This window comes from Numida meleagris, chromosome 1 (genome assembly GCF_002078875.1).
Source record: "Numida meleagris isolate 19003 breed g44 Domestic line chromosome 1, NumMel1.0, whole genome shotgun sequence".
Classification (NCBI taxonomy): Eukaryota; Metazoa; Chordata; class Aves; order Galliformes; family Numididae; genus Numida; species Numida meleagris.
The window spans coordinates 72,928,146-72,953,189 of NC_034409.1; the positions used below are offsets into that span (position 1 = coordinate 72,928,146).

The following is a 25,044-nucleotide window of genomic DNA, read 5'->3' on the forward strand; positions in this document are numbered from 1 at the left end:
GGTAGAACAGAACAAAGAAGCCTTACAACAGGCAAAAATAGCCATTAAGCAGGTCTGGGCACTAAGTATATTCAATCCAACACTTCCATCCAAACTAGATGTGCTCAAGAAGGGTTTGGCTGGGTGTTGTGGCAGTGTCAGAGTTCCACTTGGGTTCTGGTCACAGGTTTGGCATGGAGCAGAAGAAAGATACAGTATGGTTGAGAAGCAGTTATTGACTACCTATTCTGCATGGCAGGTGACAGAACCAATAACTCAGACTGCAGAGGTTATTGTTAAAACAACTTTGCCAATCCAGGGGTGGGTAAGAGTTCTAACCCACGTTCCTAAGACAGGCCCAGTCACAAACAGTGGCATGCTGGGTCACCTACCTTAGTCAGAGAAGCCTTCTTTCATCGCCTCCATTAAAGGAAGAATTGCAGAAGATACTCAGCCCAGTAATATATCACAGGGAGACACCCAAGGAAATAATGGTCACTCGCCTGGAGAAGAGTCCCGGACGGAAGGGGAAACTAACACATGAAATTCACATGCTGGCTCGAGTAAGAAGGCTGGAAAATACATCTGCAGATGACACTGCCTACTGGCTACATTGGAAACTATGATAGAAGGACAGAAGACCATGTGGGCAGCAGTCAAAGCATAGGGGCTGCCCATACAGTTACCAGATATTGTCCAAACATATCAGGAATGTGATGCTTGCTCACAAATGAGACCAAGACCTCTGCCAGAAACAATGGCCCGTCTCACTAGAAGACACAACTCCTTACAGCCATGGCAGATTGATTATATAGGTCCTCTTCCTTGATCTGAGGGGGCCAGATATGCCCTAATGTGTCAACACAGTGAATGGTCTGATGCAAGCCTATCCTGTACCAAAGGTGAACCAAGCCTATACCATTAAAGCACTGGGCTGATGGTGTCATACAGAACTCCTCAGGTCAACAACAGTGACCAAGGTACACATGTCATAAGTGCAACTGTGCAGAAATGGGCTGAAGACAACAACACTGAATGGTGGTTTCACCTGCTGTATAATCCAATGGGAGCAGGCCTAATAGAAAGATATAACAGGATCCTGAATTCTGCTCTGAAGGCAGATTCACAGTCTTTGTAGGGGTGGACCAAGAGAATCTATGAAACCCTGCGGGATTTCAATGAGAGACCAAGGAATGGCAGATCCAGTGCTTTAAGAATGTTGCAGACAACTTGGGCGCCTCCCTGCTTTAGGATACAAATTACAGGCAAGGACACCTCACTCAAGCTGCAAACTGGCACCATGAATAATCTTCTGTTCCCTGCCCCTGAGGAACTAGAGCCCAGAAAGCACAAGTTAAAATGGCCTTGGAAGGTGCAAGTAGGATGGAAATGGTGTGGTCTACTTGCACCTTGGGGGAGATTTTTAAAGGTTGGGGGATCAGTAAACCCTCTGGTAGTCAGTACATGGCCAACAGAGATAGTAGATGACACCCTGATCTTCATTGCGAAGGGGACATTAATCATGTCCATGTGGCAAATCAGAACCCCTCTTTTGCTACCTGATAGTGATCCAGCCACAGACATCAGGTCAAAGGGTGTGGTGCCAAAGGCCAGGACATGCCTCAGTGCAAGTGGAGGTATTGACTCAAGACCGAAACACGGCCTGTATCCTACCACGGAGGACAGACTTACCCCTCCTCGCACCTATTAAACATCTGTACTACTCCCCTTGAGGTTGTTAAGTTCACAGGACCACATGTAGGAGCAACACCATTCCAGAATGCTCCAGTGTCCAGGAGGAAACATTGTGACACCCAGCAGTTTACTGTTGGACTTTTGGGAACGGGTGAGTGTGAACCTGAACTGCTACTGATCCTTCAAGAAGATACACCTCCAGATGGAAGATCAAGCCCAATAGAACCACAAAAAAAAAGACTGTCGGCAATTGCCTTCAGTGCCTTAACATCCTATATCATGATGAGTATTGTACATGCGTTGCAATGTACATTGCACTCTGGGTCACCAAAACAGCAGGAGCTCACCCCCTACCTGCACAATCATGGGTTCATGCTGTGAAGGGGTGGACTGCAGTGGAAATGCCAGATCATGGTCTGAACCAATGACTGAGCACCAGGTGTGGCTAACCCAGGGAACTCAGGCGCAAGCAATGCGCCTGAGTGACCGGAAGGGGTGGAGGCTAGATCCACCCCTCCTCTCTCTCTCATTTTTAGAAGCTGAGGGAGTTGTATCTCTCTGAGATTGCACTCCTTTTGAGCTCTTGCTTGTCATTTGTAGGGGTGAGTCAATTCTTTTTTTGTCACCCTGTTCTATAGTGCCTGTATCCCAGGAAAAGTGTCTGTTATTGCCTTTGTTTGCCCCACAGTAAATGAAGGTGTTGTAATGTCTACTTTCTAGAAAAAAAACCTTTCCATAGCATGCTCTCATGTCAGAACCTTGCTTTGCAAGCGTTCAACGCATAGAATCATAAAGTGTGGGGTGTTGGACTAGATGATACTTAAAGGTCCCTTTGAACTCAAATGATCCTGTAGACATAGGGATGCTGTCTGGATCTGCAGAGATGAGATAAGGAAGGCTGAGGTGCAGTTGGAATTAAACTTGATAACAAATGTGAAAAATAACAAATGGGGATTCTTCAGATATATTGGTTGTAAGAGACAGGAGAAGGAGAGCATATCTCCTCTGGTAAATGAGAAAACTGGCATGCTCAGGACCCACCTCACCAACATCTCCTTTCAGGTAGCCATAGAGGGCAATAAGGTCTCCTTTGAGCATCCTCTTATCCAGATTAAACAATCCCAATTCCCTCAGCAGCTCTTCATAAAACTTCAGTCTCCCTACTACCTTCACTGCTCTTTTCTGAACATGCACCAGGACCTTGATGTCTTTCTCGGACTAAGGGGTCCAAAACTGAACACAATACTCAAGATGTGCCCTCATCAGAACTGACTAAAGTGGTAGGATTACCTCCCTGCTCCTGCTGGCAACATTATTTCTGATAGAAGCCAGGGTGCCACTGGCCTTCTTGGCTACCTGGGCACATTGCTGGCTTATGTTCAGACAAGTCAACACCCCCAGGTGCTTTTCCTCTGCACAGTCTTCCAGCTACTCTGCTCAAGCCTGTAGCATTGCCTGGGGTTGTTGTCACCAAAGTGTAGGGACCAGCACTTGATCTTGAAGCCTTTGGCCTCAGCCTATTGATCCAGCCTATCCAGATCCCTCTGAAGGGCCTTCCAACCCTCAGGCAGATCAACACTTCCTACCAACTTGGTAAGAAGTTGATCTGCAACTTTCATCTGCAAACTTGCTGAGGGTGCACTCAATCCCCTCATCCAGATCATCAATAAAGATATTAAACAGAATGGGCCCCAATACAGACCCCTGGGGAACACCACTCATGACTGAACACCATCTGGATTTAATTCCATTCATCACCACTCTCTGGGCCTGGCCCTCCAGCCAGTTAGTTACCCAGCAAAGAGTGTACCTGTCCAAGCCATGAGCTGCCAGATTCTTCAGGAGAATACCAAGAAAGACAGTGTCAAAGGTTTTGCTGAAGTCTAGGTAGAATATGTTAACAGCCTTTCCCTCATCCATCAGTCTGGTCACGCTGTCATAGAAGGTGATCAGGTTGGTCAAGCAAAACCTACCTTTCACGAACCCATGCTAGCTGGGTCTGATCCCCTGGTTGTCCTGCACATGTCATCAGTGCATGGATCAGTCACATGGATCTCAGTCAAGATGATTCATTCCATAACCTTCCCTGGCACCGAGGTCAGGCTGACAGGCCTGTAGCTCCCCAGATCCTCCTTATGACCCTTCTTATAGAAGAGTCACATTAGTAAGCCTCCACTCTTCTGGGACCTCTCCACTTGACCAGGAACACTGATATATGGTGGAAAGTTGATTAGCAATCACCTCTGCCAGCTCCCTCAGCACCCTTGAGTGGATCCATCTGGCCCAATGGACTTGTGACAGTCTAGATGGAGTAGAAATTGAAAATCCCTCATGAGAACAAGGGCTAGCAATCATGCAACTTCTGCCAGGTACCCATAGAATGCCTCATCCATCCTTTCATCCTGATTAGGCAGCCTATAACAGATGCTCATCAGGATGTCAGCCCTGTTGGCCTTCTCCCAAACCTTACCCATAAAGACTCAACCTTATCATTGCCATTCCCAAACTCAATAACATCTAAACACTCTCTAGCATAGAGAGCCACACCAACACCCCTCCTTCCTTGCCTATCTCTTCTGAACAGCTTACAGCTATCGTTACAGCATTCCAGTTTGGGAGCAATCCCAATGTGTTTCAGTAATAGTAACTAAGTCATAGTTTGCCTGCTGCATGGTGGCTTCCAGCTCCTTCAGTTTGTTGCCCACGCTGCATGCATTGGCATAAATGCACCTCAGCTGAGCCATTTGCCTCACCCCCTGCCCTGGCCTTGTTCCCTCAGACTCATCTCCAGCAAGCCTTGTTTTATCCCCTTCCCCCTTCATACCTAGTTTAAAGCCCTCTCAACTAGCCCTGCCATCTCCTCAGTTAGGATCAGTTTCCCTCTTTGAGAAAGGCAAGACTCATCTGCAGCCATCAGGCCTGTTGCTGAGTAAACCACTCCATGGTCAAAAAAGCCAAAATTCCTGCAATGGCCACATTTTTATCAGATGGGTTTTCCTGGTTCTCTCAGTGTTCCTCGCTGTCACTAAAGGCATAGAGGAAAATACCACCTGTACTTCTGCTCCAGCAGCTAGCCACCTTGATCCCCTGAAGAATAATCAGAGGGTTGACCCAGACCACAAAATATTTTAGTAATGTCCCTTACCTAGGCCCCAGGGAGGCAGCACAATTGTCTACAAGTAGAGTCTGGTCAACATATTGGGCCCTCTGTTCCTCTAAGAAGGGAGTCAATTACAGCAATTACCCATTCTTAAGCACAGAACATCATGTCAGCAGTGCTTCATCAGTGCAATTTTACCAGACTGTGCTAAAGCTTAAGTGTTTCCCACTGGGAGCTTACTCTTCCTTCATACCTGCCTTCTGCTTGGCATTTTACTACTCTGTCTCACCAGAATGATGTACATGGCAGCCAGCCAGCTTAGTCACAGCTGCATTCTCTTCCTTAACTCTATTGTCAACTGATAACTATACTCATTTTGAAAATAATGGGACATTTACTCTTTGGCAGTATTTATAAAAGCAGTCACTTTAATCACTTGCAATTTCTGTCCACCAAACACTCAAAGCAAGAGCTGAAAACAGAAAAAAAATATGTAGCATGACTAGTAATGCTGGAAGACAGCATCTCACATTATATCTCACAGACTTCTGCATATTCAAGTAGAGTGTTAGCATGCCTACTTGCTGCTTACTCCCTATATTGTCTATAGTCAAAGAGTAGCACTGTAGGCAGTGCTCCCTAGGTTGGATCTCTCTAGGTTGGAAATAATTTTATGTTATTTTTATGAGGTATCTAAGGCAGAGAGACAACACAGACTTCTCTCATTTTTTAGTTTCTACAGAGAGGAGCACTGGCCAGACAAATTAAAGGCCAAGGCACCCTAAAGATTGTTTATTTGAGAAGAGTTCATTCTTTCAGTCCTTAAAAAGATAAACGTTAGAGATTCTTTTTGTAAAGGCACATCTGGACAGACTTTCAAGAGCTCCCAAAAGGTTTTATGATTCTCAGTGGGGGCTATAGTCTGTTAAACACTTTTGAAAATATAGTCATATATAAAATTAAAACGAATTGAATTCAGTGTATTCTTTGGCCCACATTCCTGACAGCTGTGATCAGACAGTTATATCTCAAGCTTGTGGATCAATCAGCAGCATCCCTCCCTGAGAACAGTCTAAATGGAGGCCCTCTGGGACTTTAGTAGGAATGTGCTCTACAACAGTTGATCAAGTAAGCAGCTACCTCTGCTGTATACCTGGGCTCCACCAACAGCAGCACAGTGCACCTGGTGGTTTCTCTTCCTCATAATATTGCAGTCAAAATATTTGGTTGGCTTGGCAGTGAAATGCTTTGGCATGCTGCATGGACTCCAATTATTTTTACACTGAAATAGAGCATAATCCTCAGTGAATTTAAATTGCATACTGCTATATTATTGTACTGGGCCACTCCTAAGGACTGTTTCACATTTATCATAAGTGTTTGCAAAGCAGCATCCTGTCTGTATAAACCTCCAGGAGAAAAACAGGAAACCTGAAAAAACTGGGTTGTCATAAACTTGGAACCTTCCTGATTTTCAGAGTTGGCTTGCCAAGGTTCATTGTTTAAATTTCATCTGGCTGGCTAAGTTTTATTTTGCTTGCCTGAAATTTCTACCTCCAATACTTTCACCAGAAGTCATCCAGGGATTTAAAGAAATCTCTTAACCTCAGAATGGTCATTTTCCCTACCAAGCACTTCTGACTGCAGCTGGCTGATCCATTTCCCATTCAAAATTCAATCTTGCCATTAAGTATTGTATGAAAGTTGATAGCTCTCCTTATAAACAGCCAGCAGTTGGACTGGTTTCTCACAATCTTGGAGGGTCTATTGAGCAGCTAGGAATCATAAAAGTGAAGAACTCTTACAATAAATTTCTTCAGGTGGATATCAGATAGAAGAACTGTGTTCCTCTAGCATTTTGTCTCTCTTTCAGCCTTGAATTCTTATAATTTGTCTAACTGCTTCTTATATAAAGAAAAATATTCAGACAAATGGAATTGACTTAGTGGATCAACAACTGTGACATTTAGTGACTTTAGTCACTGTAGCTACACATGCAACTGGAACGTGTTCAACATCACATCCTTTTTTTTCTACTACAGTTACCCCAAAACTCATCCCTAAGCTGACTCTGGAAAGTGGCAGCAGGACTTTCAGAATTACTCTGGAGCAAGGATTTAACTTAAGCTTTTTACAGAAAACCTTACAACACTTGTCTAAAAATTACAGAATCTAGCCCTAACTTAAATACAGTGAAACCGTTACATTCCATGACACATAGATTTTGGAGGAAAAAAAAATCAATGAAATCTTTATTTGGCCACATCAAACAACTAGCATGAAACAAGAATGTGAATTAGATTTTTGTTTAAAATAGTAATAATGTGCAGATAGAGTCAGTGATTGTAATATTTGCCAGAGAATTAAAAGTTCAGTTCTAACAATTCAAGAACTACACGACTGTTACAGGACTCCTATTTATACTGAATGGCCACATTAGAATCTAGCAGAGTAAAAGGACACAATATGTCACTTAATATTTTGTGATATCTTAGGAACCAGAAAATTTGGTCAAATCTTAAGCATGCTATTGAAATAGCTTGAAACTACAAATGACTTTGTTGAAATTGCAAATATATCCTAATGTTCCATCAATGGATGAAGCTACAACTCAGGTGTAGAAAAATCCTAAACTCAGTTTTCTCCTTTGCAGTTCTTATAAACTTTAGGAAACAACAATTCTGTGTTGCTCTTTTAAAAGACATGTGGCAAACACAGGCCAATACATGTACATACTACAGCAGTTGTGAAGAACGATGAAAGTTCACTGACGATTTTGAGTAAGACATTTAACATATGGGTTTTTGAGGCATTGCTCTGTACAAGCATATTCTTCTGTCCTATTGACTGCATCAAAAATTATGTTAAGGTCAAAATTTGGCCTTTCAGTAGTTGAAAATTCCAAAATCTATTCAGAAATTCTTGATAGAAAGTTCTCATCTGAAAAGTTACTGATTTTTGCTTGTTTAATAGGTAAAACTTCCCACTAATGTTTTGGATGAATCTTCCATGATAATACTAAGGAAAAAAATGAACTATTTAAAGAATATGCAAATACACTTACTATAAGCAGGCTCTTTTTTTAATATTTGTTTATTTCTTAGTATATATGTTATGCAGTTCCTATATATAACCTAGGGGCTATATTTTGAAGACAATGAGTGCTACTGTCAGCTCAGTGCAATTTTGAAAGCACAGAAAATAGCAGAAAATATAGACTGTAAAACTATAATCTATAAACATTGTCCAGTAAAACTTATACCAAAATTTATGTTTTACATACAGAACTTCTTAGGTCCAGAGGTTGTTTCATCATTGCAATCAGTGATATGCACCTTCTCAGCAATTACACTGCTTCATGTCAGCATACCCCGTAAGTTTGTTTCATGGGCAGGTTCGGCCTGATTCTGTGACTAATGGGGCTGGGGAACCCATGGACCCATGCCCTGGGAAAGAGTTAAAGGGTAGGGAGATGGGCCTAAAAACAAAACAGCAGCAACAATCTGAGGAGAAACAAACTAATTTACTAAATAAGATATCAGAATGCAAAATAACACAATATAATACAATATAATTGAAATTGAAGCTAATAAATCAAATAAAATGAGAGTGTCCAAAAACCAAAATGCCTTACTCTAATGCTGGCAGAGAGACAGCTAGGGAGAGAGACGCTGCTGGGATGAGCAGAATGGGAGCGAGAGCATAAAGGGGCGTTTTGTGATAATGTGAACAGTTTTCATCTTTCCCTCTGAATGGAAAACGGTAACAGAACAGCAAACAGTCCTCTGGGAAATGTAGTTCTTCTCTTCTGAGGACCAGGTACCCGGAACTGTTCACGACCCATGGAACTAGAGCATTAACACTTTAATTCCCAGTTGTCAACGGTTTACAGGCGTTAGGCCCGATTCCGTGACAAAGGGGACAGGGAACCCAAGGGCCCACGTCCCGGGAAAAGGGGAAAAGGGTAGGGAGATGGCCCTGAGAGCAAAGAACAGTGGCAACAATCTGAGGAGAAACAAACTAATTTACTAAATAAAATATCGGAATGCAAAACAACACACTATAATACAATATAATTACAATTTAAGCTGATAAATCCAATACAGAGACAGAGAATGTCCCAAAATCAAGGTAGGCCTTACTCTACTACCGACGATAAGACGGCTGGAGAGCGAGGTGCTGCCAAGACGAGAGACGGCGGAAAAAAGGGACGAGGTCTCGTGATCTGCAAGTTTTTATACTGTGAGCTTTTATCTTTTCCCTCCGGCTGGAAAATGGTAACAGAGGAGCAAACTGCCGTGGGGAATGTAGTAGTCCTTCTCTTCTGAGAACCAGGTACATTCACTACATGATGTTATGATGTGGAGTACCAATAACCGAAAATCATAAAACCATGACACCAGTGCACTACATGATGTTATAATGTGGAATACCGATAACAAAAAATCATAAAACCATGACAGTCTGCAATTATAATCTTTCCATCAGAAGAAAGAGACATTATTTATTGCAATTTTAGTACTCTCTCGCAGTGCTTTCTAAACCAAGGCCAACCATGTAGTGCTTTCTAAAACAGGCTCAGTAGATGTTTACGTAAATACATAAGATAGCAGGCATGCCTAACTGCTTGTAAGGCTGAGATTTGTGGTGTGGAATGGGAGGGGATGAAGAGACACACTGAATGCTCACCAATGAAAAAGTAAATACAAGATAGAAAAAGAGTATTTGTTCCCAGAGAATAAGTGAAAATTCCATCCTCTTCTTTCTTTTCTTGTAAGAAACTGGCACAAAGAAATGGATTGTGAGAATGCTATATCGAGTTTTATTCACGCTTCATTACTTAGACAACTGTGGGTTTTGAACAGTTCAATCTGCATTGTTGTAGGCCTTGCAGAGATTTCCTAAATGAATAGCAGTTGAGATCAGTATGTTTTCCATAGCTACTTTTTCTCCTCAGAAACCTTTGATTATTTTAGTTCTCTCATGATTTTTTTTTACTTTTCTGCCATTTGTTTTTAGCTCCGCTTCTAACTGTGCCCCTAAATTGTTCAGGTTCATTACACTCTAGCTTCCATACAAGCCCATTTAGATTATCTCTGATCACATAGTACAAAGCTAAGAAAATATACTTTAAGAATCACAATGTAGTTTTTAAATGTTGCCTAATGGCAACATTTAACTTCATTAGCCATTCAATCTCAACCACTCTGAAAGCCAGCCAAACAGCCATTGTCTGCTTGCTTTCCTTTACAACCTGTTAAAAAAATCCAGTCAACTTTGCAGTTGACTCAATTTGCCCTGACTTTTATTTTGCCTTTCTGAATCTACCCTAGATTTTCCATTTCAAAAGGAGAAACCAAACTATAAAAAAAGTCTGTGCCATTCCCTGTCTTGGCACTTAGGTGAAAAAGGGGGCCTTATTTTCTTCATCAGCAATCTCATCAGAAATTGTGCAGGCTACATATTTACAGGAATAAACACACAGGATCAGTTCTGGAAGTACAATATCCTGTGTGAGGGACTCTGTACTGGGACAGGGACAGAAGGACCATGAAGGAGCAGCAAAGATGAAGCATTATGGATGGACTTCAGCTCCTATCCCCCTTCCCTGAGTTGCCTGGAGGGTGGAAGGAGAATACGGTGGATGAGGGGAAGGTGTGTTTAGTTTGCTTTTAGTTCTCAGTGCTCTAGTCTGTTACCAATAGGTAGAAAATTATATTAATCTCACTATTCTGAGTCTGTTTTGCCTGTGATGGTAATTGATGAGTGATCTCCTTGTCCTTATCTCAGCTTGTGAGCCCTTTTTTATCATATTTTCTTCCTTTGTTCTTTTGAGAAGAGGGAATGAGACAGCAGTGTGGTGGAACCATCAACATGAAAACACCACCCTTGACCTTCCGGGATAATGCACAAATGAAGCCCTTGTCATTTGCCATGAACAACAACAGGAAAGTTTACAGAGTGTGCAGGAATCCCTCTATTCAGATACGCACAGACAGAATCCCCTCTCTCCTCCTCTCTCTCTCCTTCAACTGGGTAAGTAATTGCCCTTTTTACTAATAGAATAATGTGGATGAGCTCTTCCTCAGTATTCTGGGCTTGGTCCATAAAAAAGAAGAAAAAAAGTAAAAAAAAAATATGTTGGCAAATCATCACATGAGAGAGAGCAGAGAAGAATGAGGCAGAAAGCAACAAAAAGCAGTGGCTAGAAAGGACTATAGTAGCATCACCAATCTAATCATTTTAAAATCAAATTTCTTTTTTTTTCATAATCATTTTTCCACTCCGTTCTAGTAAAATATTGGTTTATAATTTATTAAATACGTGATATTCCCCTCATGGCATTGCTCTACTGGGTTCACTGAAGTATGCTACATTTCCCTTCCCTACGGTATCAACTACATCATTGTCATGGTTTTATGATTTTTGTTTTTGGTATTCCACATCATAACATCATGTAGTGCACTGGGAATTAAAGAGTTAATGCTCCAGTTCCATGGACTGTGGACAGTTCCGGGTATATGGTTCTCAGAAGAGAAGAACTGCATACCCCAGAAGACTTTTTGTTTCCATTTTCTGTTCAGAGGGAAAGATAAAACTATTTGCAAGTCACAACATGTGCCCTTTTTGCTTTTTGCTGCTCGTCTCATCAATGCATACTCCCTAACTGCATTCTGATGCATTCTGATATCGTATTTAGTAAATTAGTTTGTTTTCTCCTCAGATTGTTGCTGCTGTTTTGTTTTTAGGCCCATCTCCCTACTTTTCCCTTTTCTCCTTTCCTCTTTCCCAGGGCATGGGTCCATGGTTCCCCCCGCCCCATTAGTCATGGAACCGGGCCAAACCACCCCATTAACTGTTGACAATCATTAAAGAAAGTCATCAGCATTGATAGCATGGTTTATCACCCTGCATTTAATAAGCCCATGATATATTTTGTCCCATTTCTCAAGTATTTCTACTGAAGCTCATATTATATTTTCTTCCATAATGAGCCTATTGCAATCAAACCAATTTGTCTACATTTGCTTGGATCAAATGATCTCCACTTCACTGAATTGTGCAACAGCTGGAGTTGGAAGGGACCTCTGGAGATCATCAAAGCCCAATACCCTTTATAAAGAAAGGACAATTAGAGCAGGTTGCTCAGGTTTGTGTCCAGTTGGGCCTTAAATATTTTCAGGTATGGAGGCTCCACAGTCCCTCCTGGTATCTTATTCCATTGTTAGACCATCATTACAGAAATGAAAAAGTGAAATTTCCTGTATTTCTGTTAGTGTACATTGCCTCTTGTCCTTTCTCTGGAAATCCATGAAACAAGACTGGCTCCATCTTTTTTAAATCCCATACCAGGTATTTGAACAAATTAATTTCCATGAGTATTCACTTCCTCAGGTTCAACAATCTCTCTCAGCCTTTCAACAACAGAGATACCTCATACAAAGGTATGTGAGATGCTCCAACACTTTAAACATCTTAGCAGCTCTTCATTGGCCTCACTCCAGTATGTCCACATTTCCATTGTTCCAGAGAGTGCACAATGGGAACAGCACTCTGTGTGTGCACTCACGAGGGCTGACTAGAGAGGAAGGATTTCCTCTCAATCTGCTGGGAACATACTTCCTAATGCAACCCAGGATGCTGTGGGCCTTAGCTGCAAGGGCACATTGCTGGTTCAAGTTCAGCTTACCAGCCAGAACACCAAAGTCATTTTTTGCAGAGCTGTTTTACAGCCAGTCATCCTTCAGCCTGTGCTGGTGCAAATTTAGATACAGATTACACAGCTGACATCCTCCCATTCCCTTTTTTCTAATTAGTTTACTTGTCTTTGTCACTAGTATTAAAATCATCATTATCCTGGAGGAAAAGTCCATCATTGGCAATTAGAATCTTCTTCTTACTACACAGATGCCAATAATTTTCTGTTCATTTTTAATCAGTACATTTAAAGATCTTTCAATTGATTGTTTTAATTTTCTTTTAAAAGTTTAATTCAAAATTAGTTTTTTCGCAGATTTTCATTTCAACGTTGCAGCTGAGAAAATACTTTTTTAATCATCGTGAACTGTCTTCTTAAGGTCTAAAGGTTTGGGGTTTGTTTTCTCTTGTTTTAAATATGATTGAGCTTAATTATGGTCCAGAGCCCTTTCCTACCAGTCTTTTCATGCACTCTTTGAATGTCAACTCACAATAATTTGTAGAACTTTGACATATTAATCCACTTCAACTTTCAAAGCTTTTCAGTCCAGCATACCTTACTAACTGATTCTCTTTGTTTCTCTAAGATTACCTTGTTCCAGTAAGAAACAACATTTATAGGTTATATTATTTATAGTTTTATAACCTTTAGCTTATTTTTTATTTGTAGGTAAGCTGGTGTTGTTTAGCTTGAAGCAGAGAAAGCTCTGGAGAGACTTCATTGTGGCCTTCCGGTACCTAAAGGGAATGTATAAACAGGAGGGGGAATGACTGTTTACATGGGTTCATAGTGATAGGACAAGGGGGAATGGTTTTAAACTAAGACAGGGGAGATTTAGGTTGGATATTAGGAAGAATTTTTTCAGTCAGAGGGTGGTGATGCACTGGAACGGGTTGCCCAGAGAGGTTGTGGATGCCCTATCCCTGGAGGCATTCAAGACCAGGCGGGATGTGGCTCTGGGCAGCCTGGTCTAGTGGCTGGCGATCCTACACTCAACAAGGAGGCTGAAACTAGATGATCTTTGAGGTCCTTTTCAACCCAGGTCAGTCTATGATTCTATGATTTTTTATTTAACACGTGCAGCATATTACCAGTCAATATTGTTTTGAGAATAGCAGACCATTTCAAGAAGTACACGTGAAGCAATTCCTCTAGAGTTCTGTTGTTTTCCTTCATAATATTCAGTACTATAACTCACAAGCTTGCAATGATATTTCTTTAAAAACACTGCAGTTTGCCATGTTACCAGGTAGCTGATAACAGATCCAGTGAAAAGAAAACAAAAGCAATGGTTTTCTTATGGTTAAAGTTTATAGAAATGAGAGTTATTTGAAATTGTTTTGTTTGCTTTATCTATAAATTAAGGCCACATATTCCACATTTCTATATTTGATCATCTTTGCCCGTAAAACATTGCCCAAGAAGATCCTACTAGTTTTAATTTTATTGTTATTCAGAATCACTTTTGTCAAGAGAAAAACATCTCCTTTTGTTTTGCATAGTATTTGTAAGTTATCCTTCAGAAAAGCTCAAGTAAATGAAACAGCTACAATAACTAATAATTTCCAATAAATAAAACACCTTTTTTTGTATGTTAGCAACTGCGTAGGAGGATTGATAAGGTAGCACACCTTATCATTGTCCCAAATCCATTACCTCAAAAGGCCTGGTAAAATAGTTTTACTGATATCCTTTAATACGTGCTGCATGCACCAGGACAAAAAGTGAAAAATTAGTGATGGAGTATTTGTCCCACAAAAATTCAAGCATAAAAAGACTCTTTCCTTACATAGTATATTTGGAAACATCTTAAACCTGAAATTTCAAAAGTATGCTGTATTATCATAGCAGAACTGTTAGGTCACACCTTGAACTGGTGATTGAGCACCTGGTGAAGGGGTGTGGCTGGCCTAGGCAGCCCCGGCAAATGTTTGCACCTGTGTTCCCCATGTGACCAGAAGGGGTGGACCCAGGGTGGAGCCACTCTGGGTTAATATAAGGGATAGCCGCAGAAAAGGGAGGACCTGTTGGACCTGGGTTGTTCTTTGGGGAGGAGTGCTGTACAATCAGTGATCCCCTTCACTGGTTGGGTGAGTTTAACTCTACTGCTTGTATATGACTATTGGCTTGCCTGTGAATATTATTCTTGGTGTTGTCAAGAACTTATCAGAAGGAATTTTAATTATTCATGAGCAGATCACTTATGAATTACATAAACTGGATTAATTTTTTTCTGTATTCTGTTAGGTTGCTGATTTCTTTAAAGTTATATCTGAAAGCTGCAGGCAGAAATTAACCAAACACTTCTAAGGAATGTGTGAGAAGGATGGATTTTCTCTGTGAGAACTCCTGTTTAGTACAATTTTACTGCTGTTCTTACTTGCAGTTTTGAATGAGGCAATCTTTAAGTAAGGATCTTTCATTCCTTTCTATTGATGCACTATTTTAAAAAAAATAATTGTTTTTCTATCTCTTTAGAAGATTCCCTTATTTTGATTTTTAAGTTGCTTGAACATTCAGTTTATCAGAACAAACAATCAACACTGCAAATTTCAGCACTGAAGTGTAAACTTCAACCAAGCTGTTCCTAAACTTAAAACTAATAGCAATTACTCTGTAAGCATACACATGATCTTCTCCCCCTTCAGCAACTTGGCTACTGTATTTTTGCTATATTGTTGTCACTTAGTGAGACATAGCATATATGCACTGATAAGGAAAACATGAGATACAGAATATGGAGAAATAAGGACAAATATTTAGAGGTGGAGTAAAAGAAAAGAATCTGGGGAAAGAGGAGAAAAAGAATAGAAAGGGCTATGATAGGAGCCCACTTCCACTGTAATGGAAGAAGAGAAGGAGTAAGTTAACTTTAAAAGTCTATTTGGAACACAGGAGATATATCAGCACTTTCAAAACGTTATTTAATTTCATTTTAAAAATGAGGTCTGATCTGTTTTTTTCAAGTGATTCACCTTAATAAGAAAACTTAGTACAGAACATGAAAATGAGGCCCAATTTAAGCATAAAAGTGTAATGCTTGATTGAGGAAGTTGTCTATGCTTTCCCTAAGCTGCTGAAATTTTCTAGACTAGGGAAAGATGACAACTGGCGTCTGAGTTAAGAAACATTCTGGGCTGATGTTAAAGGAATTGTTCTGTTTCTAATCTGAGGATTTTCTTTATTGTTGTTTGGTGAAGGAGTGGGAAGGATTGGAATTATTCAGATTACCATGTCAGTGTGGTGGAGTCTTCAAACACGAGAGTAATTTAATTGTAGATTTTCAGCTAAATTTGGCAATAAGGCTAAAGACAACAGTAAAAAATAGAACTGTTCTTCCACTTCGGTGTCAAACAGTTGTAGAAGCTTCATTTTAATTTTTTCTGATTTTATTCTGTGGAGTTTTAAGAATACATGGAAATCATATGGGGAGTTGTATTTCTAACAGTTGTTTGAAAAGATCAAATTCCATTTTAATTCATATTATTACCGTCTCTGAGGCTACAGTTGTTTCACATTATGTATTAAGTCTTTATTCTTAAATTTGGTTGTATGATTCCCAGGTGACATCAATAGAATAAAAGTCTTTGAATGTCCAGGTAAGAATTCAAGTTTATCTATTCTGTGAAATACCAGAGTGAAAGATCTTCCCATAAGTTTGCCATCCTATTTCTAAATCAAGTGTGTCATTAAAAAAAAAAAGATCAGCAGGCAAGTGTTTTTTTTTCCAATTAAGAGTGATAATAGCTGAGAAAGTTGAGCAGTTTCAACTGGCTTCTTTAGCTCTTCAGAGAGTGGATACCCAAAGGAATTTAATGTAAATGTAATTTATTTAATTAAAAATGCAGGCATGATTGCAGTATTCATTAATATAATAATATCATAATCATTTTAGCAACTACCTGAATGCTGTTTCCACAGCCAATTTATGTAAATTTGTCCGAAATTTAGGCTTCTGTTTTGACCTTGGAGATCAATAGCATAAAACTTTCCTTATAAATATCTTCAACAGAAGGTAAATATATATATATATACACTCAGATAAAGGAGTTTGTAACCAGATACAGGAAAGGGAGAATACTCTAGTTTTCTTCATTCAAGCATTGGCATTAAATCAAACCCAGCAGACATCTGGAGTCTTATTTTTTTTTTTAAGCTGAGACTTTGCTATAAACTTGTAACCTGTTATTATAGCCTTTCACTGGGCAGAATATGATATTTAGTCATCTGGAGTAACTGCAGAATTAAGAACTAATACTTTACTACTTGAACAGAAGTTTGATTCCATTCAAGGAATGGTGAGTAGAACTTGTAAGAATAAATCTTTCCACTGTGAGAAGCTGGAAGAAAGCACTATTGTCTAGAAGACTGTTCAGTAGTACCTGGCTGAGATCATGATCAGACTGGTAAGAGAAACTTGTGTGATTAAGTGACCAGGAAGAATTGGCTCTTGGCTAATGCTTGCAGGTCAGGCTGACTTCTGGGGCTGTCTTGGAGAAATTGACTGCTATGGAGTTAGCGTGCATGCCCAACTGTCTACCAGGTAGCAGGCATGTGATTGCTGCATGATCAACTGCTGACCACTCCAATGGTGGGGAGCAGGTGCTGTTGCCCTGAGCAACCAGAGGTGCATGAGAGCAGAATGAAGAATAAAAAAACAAAGTTCAGAGTGCTCCCTCCACTGAACTGCAGCTGTACAGGTTAACAAGACATCACTGGATCCCTGATGGTGAGTATCTCTACTTTATAACTTGTTCACGAGGATTTGCTCATAATTGTATCCATATTCAGGACACAATGAAATTGTACTGTACACAAGCTTTCCATGTAAAAGCTCTGTTTCTTGCTGTAAAGCTAGTTACATCCTCACCAGAACAGAGGAATTAACATACTGGAAAAAAACACTAGTAATGTTATAGAAATATATGTCTAAGTAAGCTCTACTTCAGTATTCTCACAGTAACCATAATTTTAGCATAATTTCTATCCCATCAAGCATCAGCTGCCAAACTGCAGACTTCTGACTTCAAATTAAATAAGTATTTAGAAGTTTTAGCCACTAGTGTCAGAGCATATGGCAAATCACAGCTATTTACCTGCTATATGCAAAAGAAATGACTTAAAATCATAGTAGCTATCAAAATATTCAGGCAGAGATTTGTCATGGCATGACTGTCCATGAAGATACAGTGAGACTGAGACTTCACAGGCATCTATGTATTCATATCAAATGAAGAAACAGGGAAGGAATCTTAAACTACAGAGAGACTTCTACTTTGATGAAAAGCCCAATACTAGAGGATTTGCGTTATTAATGTAATAAAATCTTGTACCCTGGCTTCTACCCAAGAAGATGAAAGTACTGATGAAGGGATCTCACAGAAGCCTATGCTTTAGTAGCTTTTGCATGGCTTGTTGATACTGAGTCCTGCAGTGAGTAAAACATACCTCTATCCAAAGGCAGAGAAGGAAAGGATTAAAACCTCAAACAAATCAGGTGGAATAGCTATTCTGGTATTCAGTACTCATCAGTTTTAATGTCTAACTTCTCAGGATTTTCCAAAGTGAAATGCATTGGTACATTTGTGGGTTAAAATCAGGAACCAGATCAATCAAGGACATCTGGTGGTAACAGTCTACTACAGGCTGTCTGGTCAAGGGGAGCTTGTTGACAAAGCAGAAGCTACAAGAGGCATTGCACTCACAGGCTCACATCGTGATTCAACTACTGGATATCTGCTAGGAAAGCAACATGGTAAGCTGCAAGCAGTCCATGGTCTTCTGGTAACTTCCTGGTCCAGGTATTGGACAGAATGCCTAACAAGAGGTTAGGCATTACTAGATGTGGTGCTAACCAATGTAGAGTAGATCATTAAAGAGGTTAAGATCAGAGGAAGCCTGGGCTGTAGAGACTGTGCCCTGATTGAGTTCATGATCTCAAGGAATGTGGGTGTGGCAAAGCACCAGGTGTCAGGACCCTTATCTTCAGGAGAGCAAACTTCAGGCTGTTTAAGAAATTACTGGGTCAGACCCCAGGAAACTGTCTTTAGGGATGTAGGAATGGAACACAGGTGGTAGCCCTTTAAGGACAATTTTCTGAGAGCACAAGAGCTCTCCATTCCCCAGCAGAAGAAATCAGGCAGAGGAGAGAAGAAACCAATATGACAGAGCAAGAACCTGCTGCTCAAACTGAGGGATAAGAAGGAAAAGCATAGGCAGTGAGAGCAGGAATGAGTGGCTTGCATCAAGGCACAGATGGAACTTGGCAGGGGATGTGAAAAAAGCAAGAAGAAAAAAATGTTTCTAAAGAAATGTAGGTAAGAAGAGACAGGCAAAGGGGAGTGTATTCCCTCTGATATATGAGAAGCATGAATTGGCTTCAGCAGACATGGAGAAGGCTGAGGTACTCAACGAGTTCTTTGTCTTCATTGCTAGTCAGGCTTCCCGTGCCTCTTACAGAGCTGAACTTCTGGGTGGGGGTCAGGGGAGGAAAATCATCTCTCTGTAAGAGCAGAGAAAGTCTGAGACCACCTCATGAGTCTAAATGTGTACAAGTTTATGGGGCTGGATAATATGCATCTAATGATTCTGAAGGAACTGACTGATGTTGTTGCCAAGCCACTGTCTATCGTATTTGAAAAGTCTTGACTGTCAAGTGAGATTCCTGGTGATGGGGAAACATTGCTCCTATTTTTAAGAAATGCAGAAAGGTAGACTTGGGGAACTACAGGCCCATGAGCCTCGTGACTGTGCCTGTGAAGAACATGGAGCAGATCCTCCTCAAAGCATGTTAAGGCATGTACAAGATGAGGAAGTGATCTGAGACAGTCATCATAGCTTCACCAAGGGCAGATCATTCCTGACCAATCTGGTGGCCTTCTATGAAGGAGTGACCACATTGGTGGACCAAGAAAGGGTAACTGATGTCATCTACCTGGACTTGTGCAAGGAACTGACATGGTCTCACACCACATCCTTGCTTCTAAATTGGTGACATACAGATTTGAAGGCAGAGGTATTTGGTGGATAAACAGCTGCTTGAAGGGTTGTGGCCAGAGGGTTGTTATCAGCAGCTGTATAACTAGGTGGAGGCTGCTCATGAGTGATGTCTCCCAGGGGTCAGTCTTGGGACCAGTGTTCTTAAACTGTGTTTATTACTGATGTAGATGATGGTCATAAATAATCATAGATATCAGTATCATATCAGTGATCGTAGATGATCAAGTGCACCCTCAGCAAGTTTGCAGGTGACACCATAGAGTGAAAGGATACCATCTAGAGGGACCTGGACAGACATGGGCCCACATGTACCTAATGAGGTTCAATTAAGCAAAGTATGAGGTGTTGCACTTGAGTCAGGACAATCCTAGACATGTGTACAGACTAGGAGAAGAACTCAATGAGAGCAGCACTGCAGAGGAGGACTTTGGGGTCCTGTTAAACAAAAAGCTGGGCATGAGTCAGGAGCAGCCCAGAAGGCCAGCTGCATCCTGGTCTGCCTCAAAAGAGGGTTGGCCAGCAGGGAGAGAGAAGGTGGTGATTGTCCTTACTACTCTCCTCTTGTTAGGCCCTATCTGGAGTACTGTGTTCAGGCCTGGGGCCCCAGTCACAAGAAAGATGTGGAGGTGTTGGAGCAGGTCTATATGAAGGCCACAAAAATGATCAAAGTGCTGGAGCACCTCTCCTATGAAGAAACATTGATGGAGCCTGCTCAGCTTAGAGAAGGCTCTCGAGAGATTTCAAGTTCTCCAGTACTTAAGAGGAGCTTATAATTAGGAGGAGAACTGAGTTTTTTACGCAGTCTGATAGGACAAGGAGGAATTGTTTTAAACTAAAAGAGGGTAGATTTAGATTAGGTGTTAGGAAGAAATTGTTTACTCAAAGTGGCGAGGCACTTTAATATGTTGTCCAGAGAAGCTGTGGAGTCATTCAAGGCCAGGTTGAATGGGGCCCTGGGCAGTCTGATCTATTGGATGGGAACCCTGTCCACAGCAGGGAGGTTGGAACTTGATGATCTTTAAGGTCCCTTCCTGCCTAAGCCATTCCATGATTTCAACAGTTATATTAAACATGGCAGTTCAAGTGAGGAACTGAGCTTTTCCCTTTTCAGAAGTTCTCATACAAGTATTTTTTGCCCTTATAGGATATTGAGGCATGAAGCATGAAACAGCACACCTCCCAAGCAAGGGAAGAGAGAAGGCCTTCTTTTTTGCGTGAAATCAAAAATTTGATTGCAACAGAAGGAGTAACCAAAATATTGACTGAAAACTGCTCAGAAGTTCGGGATACATGTCTGCAATTTGGGGAGGGATGGTGTTATATAAATTGTATGAATATATTTCTTAAATAGTTGCCTTAATCAATCCATATGAAATTTTCTGCTCTATGAATGGCTTTTTGCTCTCTACAATTGTTTGATTGTGTATGTCAAAGTACTTTATTTTAATAAAGTTTAAAAAACTGACTGAGATTATTTTGGGAAACCAAAAAAAAAAAAAACAAACCTGAATTACTCGAGCTGGAATCTTTTTTTCAAAATGACTTCAAAATTAAATAGTACTGAAAACTAGTTTTGCCGTTCACACGACCTACATCAATTTCTAAAGTAGGATTTTGTTTCCTATCACTAGAGAAAGAAGACTGCTAGGAAAGCTTTAATCAAATCTCCAATTTTTTTGTCATATCAAGTGTTATTTTTCCAATCACCTTAGCACATAAATTAGTTGCATAGAAAATATCCCAAGAAAAGCCTTTCTCTTCATGATGTCTGAAATGAGTTCTCATTGTACATGCTGAATCTTTAAATTGTTGCTAAATGTAGTGCTGGATCTTCATTTTCCACCTACACTCAGCATTTTTCATTGGTTTATTTCACCTTAAATTCATTTCCAATCTGTAATTCCTTTCTCTCATTTAAGAAGGCTAATATCTAACTCTGCCTCATGTCTGCGAAAGTTTAATATTCTGCAGCACTTCTTGCTTACTTATTTTCAGATTTCACTTAACAAGGCTAAGTCAGAAAGAGCTGAATGTCAGCAGCTGTTTTATTCATCTTCTACAAACTTTGATCCCTTACTTAGAAAGCGTAGGGAAATGCTCACTGTGTAAGGGAAGACCTCCTCATTCTCCTGTGTCGGTCTCTGCTTGTACGGGGCCATATCCAAAGCCATTTAAAGCAATTAAGAATGCTACCACTGTTTTCTGTGGCATTTAGTTGTGCCCATTCGATGAAAAGCAGTCTTAACAAGATGAATACTACACTGGAAACATATCACAGTTTTATGGTGATCAGCGGAAGAAAATGGTAGTCAAGTTCTTTCATGTACTACAAGGCTGACATTCAAAACAGTAGTGTTCTCCACTTCAGATACTGGTTGCCAATGTCTAAATAAAGTTTTCTTCTACATGGAAACTGGATGTGGGTTTGTATGCTGGCATGTGTGGCCTACAGAAAATAATAAATTGTTAATCAAGCCCAGTGGATAAATTCTACAGGGACTTGCAAATGCTTATGGCATAGAGTGCAAACAGCATTTTGCTAGCAGGTATTGTGAAAAAGGTTCTTGTGCTTAGGTTTGAAATAACCAGAGAAAGCCTAAACACGTTTCAAGCTAAAAATAATACATCAATTGCTATTTTTTATTTTTAATTTTTTTTACTTTTAATTTTTCCATTTATACTGGAAATGCTATCAAAACTGCACAGATACATAACTGCAGCATGACCTAAGATGCTAGTGTTAACTATGCCAATGAAATCTCTGTAATAATTTTGTTTTCTTTATTGTCCAAAAAGTACTGAAATCCTTGGTCATTGCTACAAGAATTCTTTTGATGATTTTCCTTTCTTATTAATTGTTCATTACTCTGCAGACTAGATCTACTTATTCCTAAGTAAAATGATTTACTTTGCAGAGCTAGAAAAGCAATGATCTTAGAGCTTTTCAATCATGCTACAAGGCTGCATAATACCAGGCCAATAGCATAGAGAATGCAAGACAGATGAAGATCATCAAGAAGTGTGTTTTGCAAACTATCCATCGGAGACAGACAGAAAGATAATTGAGATAAAACATATAAATTATAAGTGAAAAGATAAGCTGTAACTTACTTCATTTGTATTTTCTGTTTTCATGCTTTTGTTTTTCAGCTTTTTCTGCAGCAGTTTGGTTTCATACTCTGCTCTGGGATGTTCCTACAAAAATTGAATAAAAGTAGAAAATAAACATTATGATCAAGAAATATCTGGGACTGGTAAGGAGTGTCTCAAATCAACATGAGGCAATCAACATCACTATGTGGACAATTTTACATTTGGAAGCGTCTCTTTGGAGTTGTTCACCTTCAAAAGGAAGGACCAGGAGTGTTTATTGGCTGAAGACTTGGTCTGGGAGCAAATGAAAACAGCTTGATACAGGAGATAAAGAGATGACAGCATTGTATCCTGTGAAGACAAGATACAAGCTGGCATCTCCCTGCTTTCACTTCTCTGCTGACTTAAATTTGCAAGACCTGGAAGACAGGAATAAAGGAGTTCTTGCTGAGATCCTGAAGCCAGAAGCTGTCACTTCAAAAGTAGTGGCTCAGCCACTTCAGACTGTAAGAGTTTTACTGTCGTTGTATAGTCATCTTCAACTGAACAACACAACCTCCAATGACCCATCACTGCTGCACATCAGCACCTGAAACCAAGACATTGTTGGATCAGGGAGCAGTGAACTGCTTTGCTTTGCTGTGTTTGTATATCTGTCTGTCTCTCCCTGTTTTCTATCTTTTCATCTTCTTTTATTCTTTCACTCTTTGTAGTAGCCGCTGCCTAATATTGTCTTACCTTTAATGCTTATTAATTGTAATTAGCAAATTAGCCAATTTTACCTTCAAGTAGTAGTTGTTGTTAAGAAAGCTCTCAATAAATTGCTGTGTCTTATTCCCCTGAGTCTTGGATGACTCCATCACTGCAGTGACCCTTTTCTGACTAGAGGAGACTTGACTCAGGAGATAGGAAAAGATTCACCTCCCTCAAGACACACTGAGTGGGACAAGACAAGAAAAAAGAAAATTACACTAGATCGCTTATTCACAATTAAACCACATAGATGAGTCAATGCCACAGCACCTTTTGGACTAAGGGAATCATTACCTAGTGATGTGGAATACGTTATGGGATGCAGAGTGAAGGAAAAACAAGGATAAAGTGTCATTGCAATATAAAATTTGGGAAGAACAAAGGAAAGGATAGAGGGTTCCTGACAAACAAGATAAAGAAAAAGCTGAGAAGAAGAGTTTCAGTCACAAAGATCTTGTTAAACAAACTTATCTTGCAGGTATATGGCAAGAAGTGCTAGTTTAGCATCTGCATGTAAATCTTGTTTGCTGAGCAGAATGAAGAGTGGTAGACTTTACAGGATACAGAGATAGTTCTAGTTGGACTAAACAATTAACTCTGAACTCAGATTTATATATTAAGTATAAACAAAGGAAGCTAGGAGGGTACCTACTAGGGGGATGGCTGACAGGTGAATTGAGAAGAATGTGAATCCTGAGTACCTCAGCCAATGGGGAAACTAGTGTTAGGGTACAGGGATAAAAGAGGGGCTATGCTGAGTTAGAAAGGACAATCGAAGGCTTAACTGTTGCATGGGCTGGGGTAAGTAGAATGTAAGGCAAGATAAGAAACTCGGCAAAACTCTGTTATCAGCAGGGACCAGTAGAAGGAACCTGGCCGAAGGCGGAGTAACTCTGCAAAGCAGCAGTAGGGTGAAAAGGGCAGAGTGATGAAGACATCGAGCCTTCATCCAACGACCACCAGGAGGGGGGAGGAAGACCTCAAGCCTTTATCCAATGACCACTAGGAGGAACTACAACGCATGCGCCAGGGGGAGGGACCATATGCAAAGGAATTCCCAGGAAATGATGAATATGTAGATGGGTCCCGGGAAACCTGCTGAATATGTATAAGCTTAGCCTTTAAATATCTAACATTTCTGCCCATGGTTATGCGAGTTTGGTAGGGCAGTGACCCCCCTCGCATCCGGTGTGGGTGCAGCACCGTAATAATACATACCTGCTTTATAACCTAATCTCAGGTTATGGAGTTTGATTCCGCAAATCAATTTGGCTCTCAGCACAAGTACCCCAGTTGCATACATTTCAGATCTGTATCGTTGGTCATGTCATCTACTCTTACTATAATTTTTTTATATGTTTATCAGCCTAGCCAAAAAAAATCAATAACACTTTTTCATAAATCTGAAACAAGAGAATAAAAGTATTTTGGAAAAAAAAAAAAACACCAAAAAAAACAATCCTAATGAGTAATAGGACAGGGGTTGCTTGGAACTTCAAAAGTCCCCTTGGGGGATATATGCACTGTTTGTTTTCTCCTAACTGCAACATCTTCATTACCATCTCAAACATTCTCTGTTGCACCCTAATTCATAGACACTCTGATCGAATATGTTATTCATCCTGATCGATGATTGTTCCTGACATGTAGAACAGGTATGTGAACACACTGGCATTTAAATAACTGCCTTAAATTAGCATTTCCATGTCTTTTTTACCTCTATGAA

General features: G+C 40.3%; 1 protein-coding gene and 1 long non-coding RNA gene across 10 annotated transcripts in view; one reads left to right on the forward strand and one right to left on the reverse strand.

The window, feature by feature from the left end:
- The window catches only part of ANO2 (anoctamin 2), a 245,212-nt gene that overhangs the window by 110,885 nt on the left and 109,283 nt on the right, over positions 1–25,044 (reverse strand). For all 7 annotated transcript variants that reach the window (XR_002437744.1, XM_021393597.1, XM_021393608.1 and 4 more), the window contains one exon: positions 22,584–22,667. Coding sequence is in view for 6 of the 7 variants with exons in the window: in XM_021393597.1 (XP_021249272.1) it covers positions 22,584–22,667 (84 nt within the window). In the remaining variant the exon portion in view is untranslated. The remainder of the gene's footprint in view (positions 1–22,583; positions 22,668–25,044) is intronic.
- Positions 13,348–23,408, forward strand: LOC110397409. Of its 3 annotated transcripts, none has more exons than XR_002437752.1 (5): positions 13,348–14,563; positions 16,037–16,072; positions 16,941–17,202; positions 18,027–18,228; positions 20,617–20,937. It is a non-coding gene; the product is annotated as an uncharacterized LOC110397409 (long non-coding RNA). The 3 variants fall into 3 exon arrangements; XR_002437751.1 differs by lacking the exon at positions 18,027–18,228 and adding an exon at positions 22,623–23,408 and having other exon boundaries at positions 13,354–14,563; positions 20,617–20,800; XR_002437750.1 differs by lacking the exon at positions 18,027–18,228 and having other exon boundaries at positions 13,357–14,563.